The following is a 17,274-nucleotide window of genomic DNA, read 5'->3' as shown; positions in this document are numbered from 1 at the left end:
GTGCAATCACCAAAACTGACTCATGCTGAAGACTTGCACAGACTCAATAGAAAATGAGTGTTTTGCACAGAACAGTCAATTTTATATGTTTACAGTAAACTTCAATATTTTTCAATAGCATGGCATTATGAACTTGTTCAAACCTTTGAATTTCATAGAACCATAGAACTGTTAGGGTTAGAAGGCACCTCAAGGATCATTCAGTTCCAACCCCCTTGCCGTGGGCAGGGACAACTCACACTAGATCAGGTTGCTCAGAGCCACATCCAGCCTGGCCTTAAAAACCTCCAGATGGGGCTTCTACCACCTCCCTGGGCAACTTGTTCCAGTGTCTCACCACCCCCATGGTGAAGAATTTCTTCCTAATATCCAATCTGAATCTACCCATTTCTAGTTTTGTTCCATTCCCCCTGAACTTCTCCTCCACCAGCACCCCAAGTCCTTTTCTTCAGGGCTGCTCTCAAGCCAGTCACTGCCCAGCCTATATTGGTGCTTCAGATTGCCCTGACCCAGATGCAGGACCTTGCGTTTGGTCTTGTTGAACCTCATGGGCCCACCTCTCCAGCCTGTCAAGGTCCCTCTGGATGCCATCCCTTCCCTCCAGCGTGTCTGCTGCACCACACAGCTTGGTGTCGTCGGTGAACTTGCTGAGGGTGCACTCAATTATAGAATCATAGAATCAGTCAGGGTTGGAAGGGACCACAAGGATCATCTAGTTCCAACCCCACTGCCATGGGCAGGGACACCTCACACTACATCAGGCTGGCCAGAGCCTCATCCAGCCTGGCCTTAAACACCTCCAGGGATGGAGTCCCAACCACCTCCCTGGGCAACCCATTCCAGGCTCTCACCACTCTCATGCAGAAGAACTTCTTCCTCACATCCAGTCTGAATCTCCCCACTTCCAGCTTTGTTACATTCCCCCTGCTCCTATCACTACCTGATAGCCTAAAAAGTCCCTCCCCAGCTTTCTTGCAGGCCCCCTTCAGATATTGAAAGGCCACAATAAGGTCACCTCGGAGCCTTCTCTTCTCCAGACTGAACAGCCCCAACTCTTTCAGTCTGTCCTCATAGGAGAGGTGCTCCAGCCCTCTCATCATCCTGGTGGCCCTCCTCTGGACACCTTCCAGCATGTCCAGATCCCTCTTGTAATAGGGGCTCCAGAACTGGATGCAGCACTCCAGGTGGGGTCTCACCAGAGCTGAGTAAAGGGGGAGAATCACCTCCCTTGACCTGCTGGCCACACTTCTCTTGATGCAGCCCAGGATCTGGTTGGCTTTCTGGGCTGCAAGTGCACACTGAAGCTCATGTTGAGCTTCTCATCCACCAGCACCCTGAAGTCCCTCTCCTCAGGGCTGCTTTCCAGCCAGTCACTGCCCAGTCTGTATTTGTGCTTGGGATTGTCTCGACCCAGATGCAGGACCTTGCACTTGGTCTTGCTGAACCTCATGAGGTTGGCTTGTGCCCACCTCTCCAGCCTGTCAAGGTCCCTCTGGATGCCATCCCTTCCCTCCAGCATGTCTGCTGCACCACACAGCTTGGTGTCATCAGCAAACTTGCTGAGGGTGCACTCAATGCTACTGTCCCTGTCACCAACAAAGATGTTGACCAAGACTGGTCCCAGGACTGATCCCTGAAGGACTCCACTTGTCACTGGCCTCCACTGGGACATGGAGCCATTGACAGCCACTCTTTGGGTGCGGCCATCAAGCCAGTTCTTTATCCATCTCATGGTCCACTCATCAAACCCATGTGTCACCAGTTTGGAGTCCAGGATGTGGTGCAGGACAGTGTCGAAGGCTTTGCTCAGGTCCAGGTAAATGACATCAGTTGCTCTCCCCTCATCTATTAATGTTGTCACCTGTTCATAGAAGGCCACCAGGTTTGTCAGGCAGGATGTGCCCTTGGTAAACCCATGCTGACTGTACCCAATCACCTCTTCACTATTCTTCTGTCTCAGTAGTGCCTCCAGGAGGATCTGCTCCATGATCTTACCAGGCACAGAAGTGAGACTGACTGGCCTGTAGTTCCCTGGTTCTTCCTTCTTCCCCTTTTTGAAAATGGGAGTAATGTTTCCCCTTTTCCAGTCAGTGGGGACTTCCCCAGACTGCCAGGACTTTTGGAGTACAATAGAGAGGGGTTTAGCAACCTCATCTGACAGTTCTCTCAGTACCCGTGGGTATATCCCGTCGGGTCCCATGGACTTGAACACTTTAAGGCTCTTCAGGTGATCACAAACCTGATCTTCACTTATGATGGGCAGTTCTTCCTTCTGGTTCTTGCCATTAGCTTCCATGACTATTCCAGGAGTGTGGCTGGAGACCATGGACATGCCACTGTCCATGTCATCCACAAAGATGTTAAACAAGACTGATCCCAGTACTGATCCTTGAGGGACTCCACTTGTCACTGGCCTCCACTTTAACATGGACCCATTGACAGCAACTCCTTGGGTGTGGCTGTCAAGCCTGTTTTCTATGCACTGAATGGTCCATCCATCAAACCCCCACTTTACAAGCTTGGAGACCAGGATTTCATGAGGGACACTGTCAAAGGCTTTGCTCAGGTCCAGATAAATGATGTCAGTTGCTTGGCCTTCATCTATTAATGTTGTGACCTTGTCATAGAAGCCCACCAGGTTTGTCAGGCAGGATCTGCCCTTGGTGAACTGGTGCTGATTGTACCCAATCTCCTCTTCTGTCTCAGCAGATCCAGGAGGATCTGCTCCATGATGTTACCAGGCTCAGAGGTGAAACTGACTGGTCTGTAGTTCCCTGGGTCATCCTTCTTTCCCTTTTTGAAAATGGGAGTTATGTTTGCCTTTTTCCAGTCAGTGGGGACTTCCCCAGACTGCCATGACTTTTGGAATATAACAGAGAGCAAGTTTAGCAACCTCATCCACCAATTCCCTCAGCACTCATGGGTGTATCTCATCCCATGGACTTGGAACACTTTCAGGTTCCTCAGATGGTCACGAACCTGATCTTCACTCATCATGGGCAGTTCCTTCTTCCAGTCCCTGCCATTATCTTCCATTATTCTGGGAGTGCCGCTGAAGCCCTTGCCAGTGAAGACTGAGGTAAAGAAGTCATTGACAACTTCAGCCTTCTCCATGTCGCTTGTCACCAGTTCACCTGTTTCCTTTCTGAGGGGGCCCACACCTTCCTGAGACTTCTTTTTCATTTATTATGTTTCATAGATTTTAGGCTGCTTAAGTGCTACCTAACGTTTTGTGGTTTTAAGAGACATACAAACCACTCCTGTATGAATCTCTTTCTCCTGACATCTCCCGAAGTAAACAGTATGTTGTTTGTTTTGACCTGGTTTTAACTTCTATGCACTGACTGCATCTACCAACCCCGCATTAAAATATTCTACACCAAAAAAAAAAAAAGAAAAGAAAGAAAAAAAGAAATGAAAGAATATTTTTCTTCCAATTTACACTGAATTAGATCCATGGAAGCTCCAACAGTCTAGTGGAAGAGTGTATCACTCAGCTCTATGTTTTAAGAACTGCACATGTGACAATGCAATCGTAGTACGTAAGTTTTCATTTTTCTTAAATTTTTTCTTTAATCTCTCCCCTCCCTGTCCCATATATTTCTCTAGTCGACAAATTTTACAAAAGTTTTCTGTTGTTTTCTCCAGATCAGAAAAAGCATTCCCCGGACTCCTGCTTTGCTGCCTAATTACAAACAATTATCTTAAAACATTTTGTTAACTTTTGGTTAATGTTAGTGTCTCTGTAACTGCTTAACAGAATCACAGAATGGTAGGTATAGGAAGGGACCTCTGAAAATCATCTAGTCCAACGCCTCTGCTAGAGCAGGATCACCTAGAGTAAATCACTGAGGAACTCTAGTCAGTTTCCTTATATGCTTCAGTGAATGTCATCAAGTTCAAGTCACTTTAACGCATCTAATTTATCCAATTAGTCTCTAGTTGCTTGTTCTATACTTGAATGCTTCCGTTTATGTCACTGATCAGAGGCGACCATATGATCAAAGTTGACTGCTATACTACAGACAAAGTGAAAACAAACATTCACGGTTGTTTCCTCTGTTTACCAGAAGACAACCATCTTCTGGTTCACTCATCTCCTGTTACTGTATTTTCACTAATCATTTTGTCCTCCACCACTTGCATCTCCTTTAGTGACTTTTAAATTTTGTCCTAAACCTTAAAACATGTTTGTTTTCAGTATTTTTCGTTAGATACTCCATGAACTTGTTGGATATAGACTTTCCTGCCATCTAAATTTCTCAACAGGTACTGGAAGAGGCCCCTTCCTGTGCTCTGTCATCACAAAAAGGAATCATGAAAACGAAAACCAAGACTATTCAAGTTTATTTTCACCATTAGCTGTTACCTACAGATTTTCAATAGGTTTACCTCCTAGCTGGTATGTATTTCAAAGAAAGTTAAAAAAACCCCAACCAAATAATGACCCAAACGTCGACCCTCGTATATAAGCTCACCTCCTTCAGTAAGCAGTGTACTTCACAACTGTACCACAATGGTAACATTGAGTATTGCCCACGTATTCCTTCAGCTTGTCACTAAAGGTGGATTTACTCAGATTACTTCACAGAAGTCCTCTGACTTAGCTGGCACCAGAACAGGGATAGGGCTTCTCTTTAGCTTTTCTACACTTCTACTGCCATCTCTTTTTTTCACATGGCCAGTGACAACATTCATTATCTTGCCAAACAACAGACTATATTCATTCAGTGATTGAGTATGATACAATTTATTTACATACTGGCATCCTTACACTACTACCTTTCCTAAGGAAAACTCATTTTCTTGGGAAAAAATCCACATTTCAGAAATATATTGTCCTCATTTCAACAACATAATTGAACTTTTAAGACTGAAATGTTATTTGGAGATCTACACAATACATGCTTACCTTCCTTTTCTTTGGGTTTTAAAGCTTTTTCTTCTTTTTTCTGCTTTGCTTCCAGCAGTTCACGTTTCAACTGTCGTGCTTCTTTCCGTAGCTCCTCACTGCAAAGAGAAAAATATTTACAAGAGTTTAATCTTCTGGGAATGTAAAGACACTCAGGAGAAACAGAATCAAAGTTAATGGGCAGTAAATCTCTGATATAAACAAAGGGAAAGTAGTGACTCACTGATGCTAAGAACATGGCTTAAAAATCAACTAGAATCTATGACAGTTCGTATTTTTGTTAACAAAGACAATGGAAGAACATAACAGATGACTTATTTTAAGACCCTATTAGGAATATGTCAAGGACATGAATAATTAAACAAAGAAACTCCTTTGCTTTTTTATTTAACATTGTAATATTTAACCATTAGCATGGCACAAAGAGAATTTGAAACAGTGGTACTGCCAAATAAATATTACACATGTTATAAAATTCTGTTTACCAAAGTAATAAATCTTAGCATCCTGGATTTCTTAGAGGTACAGCCAATGCAGTTGTTAAGTGACAAAGACATGATTTGTCTGTAAGCATAAATGATTACACATGAAAATTAGTTTGATTTCACAGATTTTTCAAAAAGCCACAATCTGGTTGTAACACTAGTAAGAAAAAACAAAATTAGCAAGTCATTGTACTAATATCAAATGAAATGTCTGTCTTCATAGGTTTGAAGGGACCTCTGAAGATCAGTCAGTCCAGCTCCACTGCTCAAAGCACCACCAAACAAAGTAGTTGTAAAAAGCATTACAGATTTTGAATATACAAAGATGGAGACTCCACAATCTCTCTGGACAACTACTGCTTGAACATCCTAAGTGGAAAAAAAAAAACCTCCCTTTTATATGTTTAAATTTCAGCTTGTGCCTTTTGTGCAAGTCTAATGGTTACCAGCGGAAAAGAACTGACAACTGCTTCAAGTTTATTCCAGTGCTAGAATGCATATTTCTCACTTACTGAAAATAAAATTTTTAGTCATCAAAATGAATGAGTTGTAGAAATTATTATAAAGATGTTCTGTGGCATGCAAGCATCTCCCTGCAGCTGTTCTATGTATCTCGATTCTCATTGGTAATACCATAACCCACAACTCAACAAGCTTTTTGAAGCAAAGACTTGAAAATGTAGGGTAATGAGTTCTTTTGAATTCCATCTTCTTTGTGTATATATGCACAAATACAGAGCTTGTGAAAAGCACTAGAAAAAAAACACTGCCAATGTAAAGGTATTCAAAGAATCAATCACAGCAGTAGGTCTTAATTTTCAACAGCACAGCAGAAGCTAGCACTAACCCAGATTAACAGTTTTTACATGAAACTACAGTTCTACTTTTCTATCTTGAGAAGAAAACCATAGGGAAAAGTTAAGAGACATTTTTAACCCAAGAAATTTTATTGCTTTTGTAAAAATTTGAGACAGTGTTGTAAGCGAGCTGTACTACAACACTAATCTAGTATACTGCAAAATGTTAAGTTAAACAGCAGAAGCAACATACACGTCAAGAAAAATTATGTTTTTGGAGCGACAGAATGTAGTGACAAAAATACAGTGAAAGAGGGTTACAAATGGCACTTAGGAGTAACAGAGTGTAGTGGTTGAACAAAGCCCCTCCACACAGAAGCAAGGGGAAGTAACACAAAAAAATCCCCAGGTTGAGATAAAGAGCTTTAGTTTAGAGAAAAAATGAGATAATACAATGCACAATCACCTTAGCCTATTTGCAGAAAAAGCACAACAAAATGCAGAAACAGCAGCAGAAGCCAACGACCTATGCCCCCACCCTTCCCCAACCCGCAGCCAGCCCAGCAGAAATGATCACCACCCAAAAGCAGCAACCGGAACAGGAAGCCTCTCATGTTACAATGTGAACTCCAAGCTCATGACACTTTGCTCCAGACAGCAGTTTCATTTTGAAGCTGGCATGACAGCTGCATGGTATTGAATATCAGCAGCAGATTCAACTCAACCCATGACACAGAGCCTAGTGCATCATAAGTTTTCCTGTAAGAAGAACAGTCTTTCTTTTTTTACTTATCTTAAGTTACTGTGGAATGAAAAATAAGCCAGCTAGTGATAATTATTTAGTCCACCCTCCTCACATTTTTTTTTTCCCCCCAGTGGAAAAACCTTTTTCTTACAGATCACAGGAAGTCCTAGTTCCTAGACAGTGTAATTAAAAAGCTCTCTCTATGATCAGTAGTAGGTCAATAAAGGACTTTGATACTTGGCTCCTTTAAGACAACCCACATACCAATGTTTTCTTCCAGGCTCACTTTACTAAGTTAGGCTGATGAGAAAAGTAGTCCACAAAGCCTGTATACTGTGTACTGAACTGACTGACAGGAAAGCTAGGCCATACTCACAAGCCAGAGTTACTGGAACAGAACTAGAAATGACAGACCTTTTGTAAAGTCCCAAATTGATGAGGCAGCATAGAATCAAAATAAGGGACTACAAATCAGTGTTTACCTGCCCCGTACACGTGCATGTAGTAAAAAGGTTTCAGATAATATAGAGGTTGGTTTGTACCCAATTATGAATTCGATTCCTGTCCCTGAAAAAATTATTAGAGAGGCACAGCTTGATCTACTCCATGCTTGTGTCACTGCTCTGTTACACTACACTAGGCTCTTCTCTTGTTCCCTTGCTTATTCCTCCTCTTGCCACTTCCTGCAGCCTGGAAGTTGTCTTCCCTCCCTCAACACAGGTCTAATCCTGTGCCAAAATGCACAAATGGGAAACAAGTAAAATGTAACTGCCTTTTTTGTCCCCTTGAAATGTTTCTTTCCTACATTTCCTATTTTTAAAAAAGAAAAGTAGCTCAATCTTTAAAATGCTATCTTCTATCTCCACAGTTTGTGAAGAACATTTCAGTGAAATTACTCAAGTACCAAGCTGGACTCCACCTTGCAGAAATATATTCTAAAATCATGCAACATGGACCAAATTTCATACTACAGTTTTTTGTTGTTTTTTTTTTTTTTTTAATAACTCTTGAAAATAGAGTATATTTTATGGTAAATGAAAGCCATAACTTTCCAAACATTGGCCAGCACTAGCTTAAACAATAGCTTTTCACCCTTTTATCTTAAGTAGTTTAGCCTACTTTCTCTTTGAAAGAGTCCAGCGTGGAGCTACAAAAATGACTAAGGGAGTGGAACATCTTCTTTATGAGGAGAGACTGAGGAAGTTGGGTCTCTTGAGCTTGGAGGATAATAAGGTGTGGTCTCATTAATGTTGATAAATATGCAAAGGGCGAGAGCCAAGAGGATGGAGCCAGGCTCTTCTGGGTAATGCCCAAGGACAGGACACAAGGCAATAGGTGTGGAAGTTGAGGTATAGGAAGTTCTATGTAACATGAGGAAAAATTTGTTCACTGTGAAGGTGATGGAACACTGGAACAGGCTGCCCAGGGGTGTTGTGGAGTCTCCCTCTCTGGAGATATTAAATATCCACCTGGATGCATCCCTGTGTGATCTGGCATAGGTGATCCTGCTCTGGGGGATTGGACTGGATGATCTGTCAAGGTCCCCTCCAACCCCTATATTCTGCAATTCTGTAATTTTTTTCTGTGATCACTACAGTCTCTTAATTATATAACCCTCAGTATCTTTGTCTGACTGAAGGTAGAACATTCTGAAAGACAACAGCTGTTATGAGAACTTGGATAACTTGGAAATCTAGTTACACCCTAAAAACATCATGCATAGTGAAGGCATCAGCTTACACAAGATCATCACTGACCTGAGCACTCCCGTTATTTTCCACAATGACTCTAAACCCATCTCTTAGCCACTTCTTTCCAAAATGTAATTGAGTAGTTGCATTATCCTGAAGTTACAACCTGCATTTCTGATGTACAACCTGTTCCTTAGTTGTATTACAAGATGGTTCTGACTGCATTGTGGCCACTTAGGTATTCAATTAAAATTATTTTTAATGGTCTGTTCTCTTTCACCCCATTATTTTCTTATAAAGACTCTTTAAAAAGAAGAATATCAGTTGCTTTTTAAACAGATGTTTGATACAAATCTACCAGCACTATATACATTATACCAACTCAGCTATTGTTACAAATCAAAATGTCACTATTTTTTTAAACCTGTATCATCCTCTCCCTGCAGTTTCCCCTAAAGGCAACATAATTATCTATTACCTACAAAATCACACTAATTAGCATTGGTTACAAATATAGTCTAATTTTTTTTTTTCTGATGAGTGCACCAAACAAAGTATTCTGCTACAGCTGGTTAGGAGTGAAGCAAGACATCTTACCTTTTGCCATGATTAGACTCTGAAGCAGTAATACAGTTATTTGGAATTTGTGTAATATTCAATTTTTTTTTAAAAATGAACACTAGTAGAGCAGAAAGTAATAAAAATTTTCACCAAAGTACTTAGCCTTGAGTTAGCTAGGTTTGTTACACAAAAATGCTTAATGCTAAAAGATGCTCCTCAAATTCCTGCTTTTTTACCCACTCTTTCATTCACAGAACATAAATACCTACTGAATAATTTTACATTTTCTATATAGTGATTTTACCATTTTGATACAGCAGGTGACTTCTGGGATTTGTGTTTTGTTTTTTTTTTCCCTTGGTTTTGCTTGTTTGTGTTTTTGTTTGTCATTTTTTTCTTCCTTTCCCCTCCCCTCCCTTTAAAATCTAAACTGTTTAAGAAATGCCTCCTTTCTTAGTGATAATACCACCAATATTTTGTTGACTATTTTGCCATGTCTTGTTCATATCTGTACTTTGACACATTCTTAACCGTATCCTTTTTCTTTTTCATTGATGTCATACTTCTTTTAAAGTAGAATGTTTCTGATTGACATGCTTAAAGGATGGAGGCACCTGGACAATCTCAAGAAGTGGGCCTATGTGAATCTCAGGAGATTCAATTCCAAGTGGAAGGTCCTGCACCTGTGTCAGGGCAGCCTCCAGCATCGATGGAAGCTGAGGGATGAAGGGATTGAGAGCAGCCTTGCAGGGAAGGACTAGCCCATACTGGTGAATGAAAAGCTGGATGTGAGCTGGGAATCAGTGCTCACAGTCGAGAAAGCCAACCATATTCAGGGCTGCATCAAAAGTGTGACCAGCATGTTGATGGACATGATTCTGCCCCTCTACTGTGCTTTGGTACAACTCCACCTGGAGTACTGTGTCCAGCCCTGGAGCCTCAAGCACAGGAGAGACATTGACCTGTTGGAGAGCCATAAAAATGATTTGACAGATGGAGCAGCTCTCCTATGAAAAAAGGCAGAGAGTTGGGGTTGTTCACCCTGGAGAAGAGAAGGCTCCATAGAGACTTTATATTGTGGCCTTTCAACACTTAAAGGGGGTCCATACGAAAGATAGGGACAGAGTTTTTAGCAGGGCCTGTAGTGGCAGGACATGGGATGATAGTTTAAACTAAAGGAGGGTAGATATAAGATTTTTTTTTAAAGATTAGGTTGATGAAACACTGGAATATGTCATGTAGAGAGATGGTAGAAGCACTATCCCTGAAAACATTCAAGGTCAGACTAGATAAAGCATTGCGCAGCCTCATCTAGATAAAGATGTCCTTGCTTATTGCAGGGCAGTTGCACTAGGTGACCTTTAAAGGTCCCTTCCAACTACAACCATTCCGTGATTCAATGGTGGAATAAAGTGGATCAATGTTATTTCAAACATCCAAACTTGCACCTAATGATTGAGAAGTGCCTTTGCTTAACTTCAACACAGCCTTCATGATTTATTTGCAGTTTTACGTACTTCCTGGCAAGGCAGGCCTCATACAGACATGGAAAATCTTCTATTTTCTATGATCCCAAGGTTAAAAGATTATTTTCATTGATTGTCGCAATACATTAGCTGCAGAAGTTTCTTGACTCCAAGTCTATGATGGTTTCAGAAATTAGTGTCATAAGTCATATAAAGTTAGAATACTCTAGAAGCTTAGAGATATTCATATGGCTGGACAGACTCCACACATAATTGTATGGAGACTGTTTGACCTTAATGCTCCAACTGAATTTGAAAGAAGGCAGATTTCACCAGATCAAGATTCTATCCCTATTAATGGAAAGCAGTGGCTTGAACACAAGTCAAAGAGTGAGTAACATAACTCTTATTTTAGTTCCATCACTAAGGATCTAACATTCAAGTGAGCAAGCAGACGCTTGCTACACTGTCCCCTTAGCTGATGAGCTGTGAGAAAGCATAGATCCAAACACGATGATCTTGTTATGGTATGGAGTTTCAGTACCCTAGCCATTTTACTGATTCAAGCTCTGTTGTTTTTTGGCTTAGTTTCAGCACCTGTTAAACCCATTTATATTGCTTGTTTGCTACAGAGGATCTCCCACCTCCCAGCTTTTACTTGCACCCATATTAAATCTTTGTATTTCAATATCTGCTGTATTAATTGTAGGTTTTTCTGCAGTTATTGTGATAACAGCATACAGTCCATTCTTCAGGCTTTGTTTGGTTTAGTTTGGGTTTTTTGGTTTGTTTTTGTTGTTAGGTTTTTTTTTATTATTTTAAATCAGGAATCAGTATTAGTTAATAAGAAATAAAATCAATTGCAAATTTAGCCAAATATTCTAAGTTAAATTAATAAACCTGTTTCTGAGTGCCAGGTACTGAAGCTATCTTACTGCAAGTAATGAAAATCGATCACAGAAATAAACACTAATTGTGACTTTGGTGTAAATGACCATATAATTATAGTTGCTATGCATAAATATAAACTCACCCCTCTTCATCTATATACATATATGCCCGTCTGTACTTGTATGCTTACACATGCATGTATATAAACCATAACTGACTGTATTTAAGCATAAAAGTATCTGTAACTGAAAAAAGACATATGATACACAGAGACAATGAAGACCTCGAGAGGCCCAGTACCTTATTGAACTGTGATTCAGGGAAAAGTTGGTTGCATGTACTCAAAACTGTAATCAAGAACTTCCCCATCTGGGATGACAAAATTCAGTAAATGCTAAAACTCATTTGATGCCTGTAATTCAGTCTTTGCCTTCTATGCATTTCCAAAATTATCCCAACCCCATTCTAAACTTCACTACAAGTCAGAGTATTTGTCATTCTCCCTCTAAACTCCACTGAAGCTCCTGGAGGGTCCCAAACTGCTTGAGGTAACCCTAAAACACACTCATTCACTGATTGTTGTACAAACAATATTAAACAAGGCTACATTATTTCCAAAACATAAATACTTAAGTGGTGTCAAAACTACAGATAGCTTCATAGTCAGAAGATTCACCCAGGTAACAACCAGAAGATTATGGTGTATTCTGCATTGCTGGACCTGGCATTTTGTTAAAAGCTATGCTGCAGTTAATTGCAACAAGAATTAATTCAGTGAAGTGCTGTTGTCTGCAATAATGAGTATTAGATTAATTTACTATTTTTGCTGGCATAGCATGTTATTTCTCTTCTTTTTTTTTTTTGCAGTATCGATTTTTTTAAAAAAGACCATTTCTTTCATTTGAGGTCTTCTCATTCAGAAGCATACAGGAAAACCACTGACTGGCTATTCTTAATAAGTGGTTCAAAATAAAATTACCAGAACAACAACAAAACCCAGAAAAAACCAACCACCCAACACACACACAACCACCCCCACAACACAAAAAATCCAAACAAACCCCCCCCCTTATTAATTTTCCAATGTAATTTAAGAATGTTACAAATAATAAAAGCCTGTCAGAACTGTCATTTAATTTTTACATGAGCAGTGTCCTCTAATTTCTTAATAAACTAAAATTAATGATACTTCAACACTGCTCATGTAAATTTCACAGCAGAACAGATGATTCTAAGCAGAATAATGATTCTAAGCTAGTTTAGATAAACCAAATAAAAACCAAGCTGTAGTACAGTATTATCATATTTATAATGTAAGCTAATAGCCTGCAAAGAAGCCCTTGATTCAACTGCCTCCTACTTGTTTTCCAAAATTTATCAGTTCTGTCAAAAAAAATATTCCATATTCTCTTTAATGTATTTATGATAATTTCTGGGCCTTTTATATCATTAGTACCCATAATTTATGTGGAAAAGTCATTCTAGAACTGACAAAATGACACCTTAGTGACATCAGGGATAACGATGAAGAATCCCTATTCAGATGATAGCTTTTGGTTTCTGCTAGGATACTCTTGCACAACTGCCTTCGAGAATTCCAATTCTAAGTTAAAACAGAAATAGTATTTTCCAAACAGAGAACTCTGATGATAAAATGAAATAATACAAAATGTCATGTTTGTACAACTAACTGATTTGCAGAATGTGTGGAAGAATCAAGGGAAATGTCTGCTCCACGATGCCAATTTCAAATCCTTTTCAGACACTCCCCCTTCTGCCCCTTGGGGTACCTATAGAACACAATTCTTGGAATGAATAGCAAATTGTTCTATTTGGCCTGTAGATCTAAGACATTCTAGAGTTCATAATTCTTTAGTCTGGATTACATCACTGTTCATCTCTGGTACTGCATGAATTTCACAACTGTATAAATGAGAATGAAAATTGTGGATTTAGAACACACACCAACCTCATTGTGCTGTGGGAGTTAGACAGATGTCTGTCTTCTGTAAATATATCACAGTCATATCTCAAGTAAAGTGATGATATAAATTGGTGACATATTCAGCAGGTCTTGACACCGGAAACTTGTAAATAAAGTATTTCAAAATAGCTGCTGGGCCTTGCACAGAAACCTGCTAACAGTTAATGCTGGTTTTGACTTTAACCGTTCTGGGTATGTTACAGTTTGCAATTAGTATGGTACTTCTTTGTTTAAAAATCTTCTGCCGTGAAAAAGTTTACAGACTACTGAAAGATTTCAATGCTGAAATCTAATAGGACTGGCATGTTTATTAAAGATTAGATGGTCAACCACTACTGCTTTTTCATTTCCATAAACTTATGTGGATCACATAATTAAAGCATCAAATAATTAGCACTCTATTTCAATGTAATTATGCATACTGGACTATATTAATGTTGATCATATGTCAGCAATCTCAGTAGTAAGGGCTAAGCAATGAACTCTCAGAGGCTGAGACTCATGAATAATGTTACCATTTTCCTTTGTTGGGAAAAGTTTAGCAAAACAGCAGGGCCTACAGACTGAGCAGGAAATATAAACTTGTGCAAGAAGAAGAAAGATATTAAATGAGAAGCAATATATTTCATTGTATCAACTAAGATAGATGGAGAGGGCAAAACACACAAGTTTCAGGGTATATGAGCTCTTCTTCAGTTAGATTATTTTTCTTACATTTGCCTAATAAAAGGTATTAGCTTTCCCTAGAAACTTCCTTTGCTTACATAGTTCAGCCATCAGTTACATTGCCAGAAACTGCAGATGTATGCATTGGGGCATATACAGAAGCATATAGAATAGTTTTAGCTTACAGCTGATTTTATGCACTATCTGTTCTTCTGTGTTCACAGCAGATTCTGGAACAGATAGGAGAACCCGAATTTTCCCAATATAAAAGAGGAACGCCATTCTAGGCAATGTAAGATAGGCAACACTGTTAAACTAAACGCGAAAAACTAGATGAGACTGCCAGAGTGTCTCATCCAGATCAATGGTATATCTATATGGATTGCTAATGCTTGACAGAAATGCATTTGCTTTTTTTCTTTTTGTACTAGCACACCACATTAGTCATTTGCAGCTGTTGTAATTAAGAGTTTTAATTCCTCCTCTGTCATTTTTGAATGATGGCTTTCAGGATAAATTCTTATTTTAGCTCCTTACTTGATGATCCAATGAGTGTTAAGCTTCATCTTATTTCTATCATTAAAGCTTTTGAGACCATCCAATTTTCCATTAGAAGATTCCTATGTAAGATGCTCCTATTTCATTAGCATTACTTTTCAACTCTGTACTATGAACAGGCATCTTTTAACAAATTTTGGGGTTTCATTTTGGTTGGTTGGTTTGTTTTCATAATTAATGTAATACTGACAACCTGAAATAAGAACTATCCTAATAAATTTGACCCAAAAAACTAGATGTTTGAACATAACTTATGTTCTCCTTTAGCCATTCTTGCTCTGTGTTTAGCCATTCTCGCTCTGTGTTTCCCCCTCCTTCATTTTAACCATCTTCTCCAGATTAATCTAGAATTGTTTTTATTATATACATTTAGCCTATATCTAGCCATTTCTTGTTCTTTTGTACAAGACATAGTTAAAGACAGGTTAGCTTAGCAGAATCTCTTTTTATTAAACCAATTATAAATTTTCATATTAATCATGAATAGTCTTTAATTATTCTAAATTTCAAATCTAGACCATTCTACTGTCTTCAACAAAGCAAACCAAATCCAGCCCCTCTAAATATTTAGAAAGCGGGGTAGTGGTGGTATCACCAGTTAAAGAGATCTTTGAGTGTCTGAGAGAAAAGTACTAAATGCTTTAGAAGTCACATGGATGTTTCCTGCAAAACAAAATTAGTAGATGCAATGCAGAGATCACGAAAAAAGGGATCAGAAAGGTAAGGAATTAAACAGTGTGACTAAACAATGAGGGTTAAGAGGTTATTGAAACCAAGTAATTTTGTATCTTCAAACCTCAAGCTAAGGCTGTCTAAAATAGATTGCAGAAGGTCATACTTTAAGATGCATAAAAGGTTCATATATATATATAATGTTTTTTAAAGACAAAAGAGCTGAAGGTATTAACACTAGAATGACTGAACTAACTAAAGCAGGAAAACAGAAGGAAGAGGTCACTAGGTCACATAGAATTAAAGGGAATGATAAGGTAAACCAAACTGACTCCTGATAAGATAAATGACTGATTTGTACCAGCTTTCTCAAAAAAAAAGATGCTAGGAGATAACTCTCTAAGAACCTGACCTGATTTGGATATAAAAATGAGACAAGATCAGAGACAGAAGAAGAGATATCAGTTAGCTGAAGTATGATAAAGCTCCTGGGTACACCCTCTGGAAGGAACTCAGGAACAGCCTTTCTGCTAACTCAGATTAAAGAACCAGTGTTGTATTGGATGACCAGATAGTAACAAACACTGTACCTTCAGAAAAGAAGGATGATCATGGAAAGCACAGCAGACCTTCCGATATCTTGTGGTGAGCAGTTTTAACCAACTAATAAAACACCATCTTGAACAGTCTCTTTGTTGACACACTATTCTAGGAGTTTCCAATGCACCGGGTGAGGGTGTGGATAAACAGAGTAACAGAGTAGTGGACAAGGTGAACAAGCTTTAGATATTTCAGAGAGTCTTGATGCTGAGTCTTTTAAAAAAAAAGAGAAATCAAATGGTGAGAAATGGATTGAAAATGAAGTATGTGGTGAAAAAATGTAGCCAAACTGAAACAAGAATAATCAATTACCTTCCAGTATGGCAAAGTTAATATTTCAAGTTGAAGACAGTGAAAAAAATGAGTGAGGTACATGGTAGAAACATTTGCAGAAGATGCAAAATACATGGTTTCAGCTCAGGAAAGAAGAATGAAACAAATAGTCAAATTCTCATAAATTCTGATTACATTCTGTTATAAAATGAAAGGAAAATCTGCAGAGTTTAGTCCTTACATGCCTGACACAGCTCTAAATGTGTCTCTAAACAGAATGAGTTCAAGAAAAGCTTCTAAACTGCAGTAGTGACAGCTAATGAAGGCCTGTACTACTAAGGAGTTGTGGAAAACATAAAACACACACATAGTAAGGAGAAATGTAAAGAAGTATTATAATAGAACTACAAGAGACAGCCAATATTGCTCAATTTAAAATACTATAAATGAAACTGCTTGTCTCATATAAAAATGGCCAACACAGTAATACCGAAAACTCCTGAGGGGGACAAAGATTGTTCCTATCATAAAAAAAATCATCCTGACATGAAGATGTAGAAAAATTGAATTACTAATTTCAGAAGAAAATGAGACAAAGGGAATATGAAAAATGGTAGGAAATACACAAATACTTTAAACTTCTGGTATCTGACTCAAGGAAACGCTCAGTAAAATCTCAGTAATGTAAAAAAAAAAAAAAATCACTCTTCAGATGTGACCATACAATTGTTACAGAGACAATTTTGTTGGAGTAAAAACCTTGATATTGTTAAAATTATCTCAGACATTTACATGAAACATAAGAACAACTATTTACAACAATTAACACTAAAATTAACTTCAGAAGAAATATAAGACTTCATTTTTGGGGATTATCTAATTATAAACAAGCCTGTATGTATTGGTGACAGAGTCCTCTCTCACTCCTTTGAGGCAAATGGTTCTGGTCACTGGTTGGTCAGTTCTACTGGCA

General features: G+C 38.8%; 1 protein-coding gene across 3 annotated transcripts in view; it reads right to left on the bottom strand.

Moving 5' to 3' along the window:
• Window positions 1-17,274, bottom strand: part of CWC27 (CWC27 spliceosome associated cyclophilin) — a 125,167-nt gene that overhangs the window by 35,520 nt on the left and 72,373 nt on the right. For all 3 annotated transcript variants that reach the window (XM_054397428.1, XM_054397427.1, XM_054397426.1), the window contains one exon: window positions 4,913-5,010. In XM_054397428.1, coding sequence (XP_054253403.1) covers window positions 4,913-5,010 — 98 coding nt within the window. The remainder of the gene's footprint in view (window positions 1-4,912; window positions 5,011-17,274) is intronic.

This window comes from Indicator indicator, chromosome Z (genome assembly GCF_027791375.1).
Source record: "Indicator indicator isolate 239-I01 chromosome Z, UM_Iind_1.1, whole genome shotgun sequence".
Classification (NCBI taxonomy): Eukaryota; Metazoa; Chordata; class Aves; order Piciformes; family Indicatoridae; genus Indicator; species Indicator indicator.
Note: the sequence above shows the minus strand (reverse complement) of the source record. Positions and strands in the feature narration are given on the sequence as shown.